The sequence below is a fragment of the Coregonus lavaretus genome, assembly GCF_964263955.1.
Source record: "Coregonus lavaretus genome assembly, chromosome: 11".
Taxonomy (NCBI): domain Eukaryota; kingdom Metazoa; phylum Chordata; class Actinopteri; order Salmoniformes; family Salmonidae; genus Coregonus; species Coregonus lavaretus.
In genome coordinates this window covers 15419049-15424879 of record NC_139998.1, presented here as the reverse complement: position 1 = coordinate 15424879, position 5831 = coordinate 15419049, and the positions used below count along the sequence as shown (strand labels likewise).

The 5831-nt window shown below is 39.6% G+C and overlaps 1 protein-coding gene across 1 annotated transcript; it reads right to left on the bottom strand.

The window, feature by feature from the left end:
* Nucleotides 1-375: 375 nt before the first annotated feature.
* Nucleotides 376-4778, bottom strand: LOC311136920 (cytochrome P450 2F2-like). Its single transcript, XM_084171236.1, has 9 exons — nucleotides 4564-4778; nucleotides 3577-3739; nucleotides 3234-3386; nucleotides 2922-3082; nucleotides 1807-1980; nucleotides 1529-1667; nucleotides 1173-1360; nucleotides 733-874; nucleotides 376-645 (listed from the first exon to the last, which is right to left on the bottom strand). Exons 1-9 carry the CDS (start codon nucleotides 4726-4728, stop codon nucleotides 461-463), a joined length of 1470 nt encoding a protein of 489 aa, XP_084027362.1. The 5' UTR covers nucleotides 4729-4778; the 3' UTR covers nucleotides 376-460.
* Between the last annotated feature and the right edge of the window lie 1053 nt (nucleotides 4779-5831).

Below are 5831 nucleotides of genomic sequence, written 5' to 3'. Positions count from 1 at the left end.
AACATTGTAATTATGTCAATATTTACAGGTCTGATAAAAAAATATATCAGGCTAATTAGCAGCTATGTGTAACAGCAAGTTGTCCTATCATAAACTGACCATGAACTGTGTGAAAGGTGCTGTATAGATAAAGTACATTGCAGTACAATATCTCACATTACATTTTTTATTTAGAATTCATCAAGCCACAGATTCCCACAATAAGTTTTGAAAGTACTATCCAGTAAAACTGGTACTGAATGCCTATAACATCAGATATCCCTGTAGGGTTCACTAGTGAGTTTTCCCCATCAAGGGTGTGTGTAATGAGTCCTATATTACATATTCACATAAGCAAATTGTGACAAATTAAAAACAAAAATGTGTTAAGCACAAATACATATAGATAGTTGAATATTATATTATATTACAATATTACACCAATCCTATTTGATCTCTGTCTAGAATATCTTCCCCCTAACTAGTTCCCTCTCAGTCTTACACCCAGTCTGTAGGGTTTGGGGGACAGGGTTACACCAAACACAGGGGTGTAGTCAGGTTCCCCTGCATCCTCAGGCCAGACAAACTTGAAGCGTCGCAGCAGAGTTACCATGATCAGGAAGAGCTCCATGCGAGCGAGTCCTTCTCCAAGACACATTCTGGGCCCTGCAACAACAACAAACTGTATGAGCCCTTTATGTATTATGATGTCAACAACAGAAGTGATGCACTTTGAGTTGCTCTATCCCTCACCTGCAGAGAACGGCATAAAGGCCTCAGGCTTCTTAAACTCGCCCTGCTCGTTCAGGAAGTTTAAGGGGTTGAACTCATGGGGGTACTTCCACTGACCCTCTTCAGACAGCACAGAGGTAAGGTTTGGAATGATCAAAGTGCCCTGCAAGTAAGAAACAGACAGACAGACAGACAGACAGAGAGAGAGAGAGAGAGAGAGAGAGAGAGAGAGAGAGAGAGAGAGAGAGAGAGAGAGAGAGAGAGAGAGAGAGAGAGAGAGAGAGAGAGAGAGAGAGAGAGAGAGAGAGAGAGAGAGAGAGAGAGAGAGAGAGAGAGAGAGAGAGAGAGAGAGAGAGAGAGAGAATATGAGACATATCAAAGTGGAGAAGAAATAAGGAACATTATGTTAGAGATTTTGAAATGAGAAGACAAGACATTTTAGATGTATTGCTGCTTCTCACCTTTGGGATACTGTAGCCCATCACCTCAGTGTCTCTGGTGGTGCTATGAAACACACTGAGGGGGACAGTACTGGCGATGCGCTGACTCTCGTGGGTCACTGCCTGAGTGTAAGGCATCCTGTGTCTGTCCTCAAAAGATGCGTGTTCTTTCCCCTCCAGAACTGTGTCAATTTCCTGCTGACACCTCTCTGAGAAGACCAAAGGGAAGGGATGTTGGCAAAAAAGGGCTGAATTCAAAAGGGCTTATCAACATTGCCTGACACCTTTTTTCTTGAGGAATAATCTACAACTGCTACAACTGTAGTAGTAGAAAGATGCTTTTTCAATGTCAGCATTAGAAAATAAAGCAAACAGACCCTGAATCTCTGGGTGGGTCATGAGGTATAGAAAAGCAGTGAGCAGTGTGTTGGAGGTGGTGTCTGTTCCAGCAAAGTGCAAGTCCAGGATGTACATTATGAGTTGGTCCTCTGAAAAAGAAGATCCATCATCTCCTCTCTAGTGGGGAGAGTACAGCAGTGTCAGACTAAAACTGTGATGATTTTGAAGGCACTGTACTAACTAGTCATAATGATAGATGATGTGGTCTAACCCTCTCATCTAAACACTTAAACTCCCATAAACAAAATGAACACACTTTTTCTAGTTCATCCAGGTAGCAGTCAATGAAGTCCCTTGGCTCCCCAGGAATCCTGGTTTCCTTATGCTGAGTGACTAGTCCAAGAGACATCTGTTTGCAACAAATTGCATTTTGAAAGGCCTTCTGGAATGGCAAGGGAAGGTGTCGGAGCATGGGCACTGTGTCATAAAGCTGTGGAGAAAGACCAAGTAATGAGTCAGAACTACTATTGAACCAACCATTCGTTATGCTTCCATGAACTTGTCCAATGATTTTTTTGTCGAGATTTGGAAAGTTTGCATAACAAAAAATAGATGTGACAATTGCCTGCTAGGGTGTGTTTCCATTTAACTATCTTGTGTTGATGAAAACAGCTGGACGTAATGACGTCACACCAACAACAACAAAAACAAATATATACAGTGTCTAATAAAAATGTAGTGGTTGAAGTTTCCATTACCCATTTAGGCAAATTGCGCATTAATAAATTGCCAACAGCCTGTAAGTCCTCCCACCTTTCTATTTCATGTCTCAGTTAGCCCACGAAAGCCAGCATGGATAATAATTATCATGTGCCAACGTATCGCCATGGTCCGTGCCATGGTGAAACTTGCACTCCTGTAGATCTGAAATAATTGGATGGTGAATCTTGCCAGCTAACCAGAAAAGCAAGGCGAAGCAATTCAGGCATTCTTGAAAGTCAGGACAATTCTTGTCCTGCAAATAAACATTATTTGTATATTTGAAAAAAATGATTTTGCAAGACGTAGGCATTTAGAATTAAATGTGAAGTGGAGCTTTAGTTTTATTATAAAAACACCATTTCCATCATAATTTGTCGCAATATATAAAGTTAGACAAAATAAAAATCCACCTGTCGAATGGTAAAAATGTTGTGGATCTTTAGAAAATGTCTCATATCTGCCATTTCCATTACACGTCACAATGATTTTTTGTGCCACATTGCTTTTTTAGAATAAATCTGGGTCAATGGAAACCTGCCTAATGATCTACCATCCATATCTGCTTTCAAACCAAAAGGTGTGATTTACAGGAAGCAATGTAATTAACATTGTTCTATGCTGTTTTATGTAAGTATACAGTTACCAAAAAGCTGTAATTATGTATAATACCATAGCCCAGGGTCCATTGGCGATCTTTGCGTTCTCAGTGTAGAGCTTCACGAAGGTCTTAAGAAACTCATCGTTATAGTCATAACGTGACCCAAAGAGGACAAGGCAGATGATATTGGATGCAGCATTGTGGAAGAGAACCTGAGGGTTCATGGATTTTCCTGTGGAAAAATAACAATATTACTTTGATAAGAGATTTCTTTGTTCTCTTTAACGTTGAGCAAGAGGGTCATCTGTATAAGGACATCTGTTAAATGGCTATGTTACGTTCCTACAAAACAAAACACAATTTTCTATGTTCCACTTTCGTACCAACGCTTTTCGCCAAGGGTGCAATGATGTGTGATATCTCCCCCAGAATCCTCTCCTCCATGGACTGCTTCCCCAGACCAAAGTTTTTCAGGGTCATTAGGGCGAAGCGACGATGCTCTTTCCAGCTGGAGCCATAGTCCATAAGAATGACACCTGGGATAGTTTATTACAATTGGTCAGTATTTATTGACATATCAATCAAATGATAGTTACGTTCTTAAGTGGAAAAAACAGGAATATAAAGAAAAGGTTGTTTCAGAACAGAGCTCTTCACAGTAATAGATTGAAGTGTTTTCTTGTTGATATCAATAATGTCCTGTACTGTATATTTGGATACTATTACCTTTTCCTTCTGTGACGTGGTTGACCATAAGGTCTTGGGGTCTTCCTGCAAAATCTGCAGCCCTGGTAACCAGGGCCTCCTTCATAGCTTCAAGCCCATTGAGAATCACAGCTGGCCTTCCACCAATATAAAGACTGAAAACATTCCCATAGCGCTTTGCCAACTACGGAAATGAACATATTAAAGGATTGGCTCACTATTTTTAAACCAAATCTTTATTTTTGATGTAAATGGCATGTTATAGAAGGGTCCAGACACTTTTTTAGTAATTTCATTTGGTTTTGAGAAACTATCCCCACCTGCAATAGACCTTCGTCATTGCTCGTTCTGCAGTATGGGAGCTATGGGAAAACATGAACTGTGAATTGCGTAATTCCGAACTTTATCCACAACGTTATATTCCATTTGTGCGACTCAGCTGCTTCACTATACTGAGAGCTTTGTCGTTTCTAAAAGGACGTATTTGGGTGATTTTGGAGCCTTTGTTAATGTTTTCCATAGCCCCCATACTGCAGAACGAGCAATGAGTTAGTCTATTTTGGGTGTGGATAGTTTCTCAAAACCAAGTGAAATCGCAAAAAAAAAGTATCTGGACCCTTCTATAACATGCCATTTACATAACAAATGTAGATTTGGTTTTAAAAAATTGTGAACCAACACTTTAAGTATATTGAAGGTGCATAGTGTTGCAGTTGCATAGTGCACCTTTAAAGGCTATTTTCCTAATGGAATTGTTGAATTGAGTAAAACTGATCCAATCAGCAATGTATGGCCTTGAGATTACAGGCAACATAAACTGCATACACAGCCCCACTTATTACGCAATTATAGACCTATGTGCAAAGGTTACTTTGATAAAACTATTTGATAGATGTTATATTCATATTGCAAAAAGGAATTATGGATTTCATCTGAAACATCCAAGTAATGCTTATTGATTCTTCATGAGAGCTAAAATAGCATAATAGAGTTTTATACAAGGCTTACCTTCTCCAGGTCTTTCATAGGATTCCCCAAGCTCAGATGCAGCAGATTCCCAAATATTGGAATGGGTTGTGGACCAGGAGGAAAGTTTTGGGGTCTATTAAACTTCAGGAAGAAGAATAAGAGGAGACAGATACATATCCACAGCAGAACGAACGAGCCCAACATACTTGTTGTTCAGTTCCAACTACTGCAGTGACCGCACTTTGCTCTACTCTTCTCCAAAGCTATATAGACATGCGCGTACACGCATGCGCGTCGGCGTCCGAAGTATACACATACATTTGCACCAAAAACAAGTTTTGTTGTATAGACTTCTCTATTTCTCACACAGTCATTGACACTAACTAGGTTTCCATCCAATTGTCGAAAGATTTTCATGCAAATATTTTAAAATATGCAAATTTTCCCACCAGTGGTGTTTCCACCCAATGGATTTGTTGCAGATCAAAAATCAGTGCGTGATGACGTGGTGCACACAACATTTACTTTTTCGCTTAAATTTTCATGTACCGAATACAAATCTAAAGTTCAATCTGTTTCCATCGCATTTTCAACTCTACCGATAGTTGTCACAAAAACTGTTGTGTTGAATAGCAAATGTGCCTACTCTGGTCTTGGCACCTGCGCTCTAGCCAACAGTTTGCAGATAGAGTGCAGGTAGGCTAGTCTACATGATGAGATTATTATGGATAAAAGCGAGAATCTTTTTATTTGTCAAACGGCAGTCAAGCATCAATCATCATGTCACCAGAATAAGACCATCGATATTTATTGGAAAAGGAGCATCAAGATCACCTTACACTTTCACCACCCTGTGAAGTTTATCATAATTTATTAGACTAATAAACCACATGGTTTCCAGAGTCATAGTGGGAGGACCACACACCATATTATCGCGACTCCAAGTCTAAAAGAAATTGGAGATAATGTCTAGATACTTTTGACTATGGAGATCAAGTTTATAAATTGTCTGGCTGGGCTGATGAAACATTGGATTGCGCAGTGAGATGGAACAGAGTAAATAGGCATTTCAATTTGTGGAATAAACACCGGCTGGAATGCGGACCCCCACCCGTTGTATAATATATCAATATTTGCGCATAAAGGCATAGAACTATGGTCTAATTTATCAGCTGTGGTGAGGTAATATTAAATATTGCAAAATGTTTTAATAGAAACAGTTGACTTTCTTGTCAAGTACATCGATTACATTTTACAGTGTAGATTTTTCAAAGTAGCTAATCTTTTGCAGACGGCCCCTTGGCTTC

Excerpts from the sequence above, each read along its gene's own strand:
- LOC311136920 (XM_084171236.1), bottom strand. The coding sequence starts at position 4,728 with ATGTTGGGCTCGTTCGTTCTGCTGTGGATATGTATCTGTCTCCTCTTA. Across the intron at positions 1,981-2,921 it reads CCAATGGACCCTGGGCTATG|CTTTATGACACAGTGCCCAT; the intron begins GTATTATACATA and ends CTTTCTCCACAG. Across the intron at positions 1,361-1,528 it reads GACCCACCCAGAGATTCAGG|AGAGGTGTCAGCAGGAAATT; the intron begins GTCTGTTTGCTT and ends TGGTCTTCTCAG.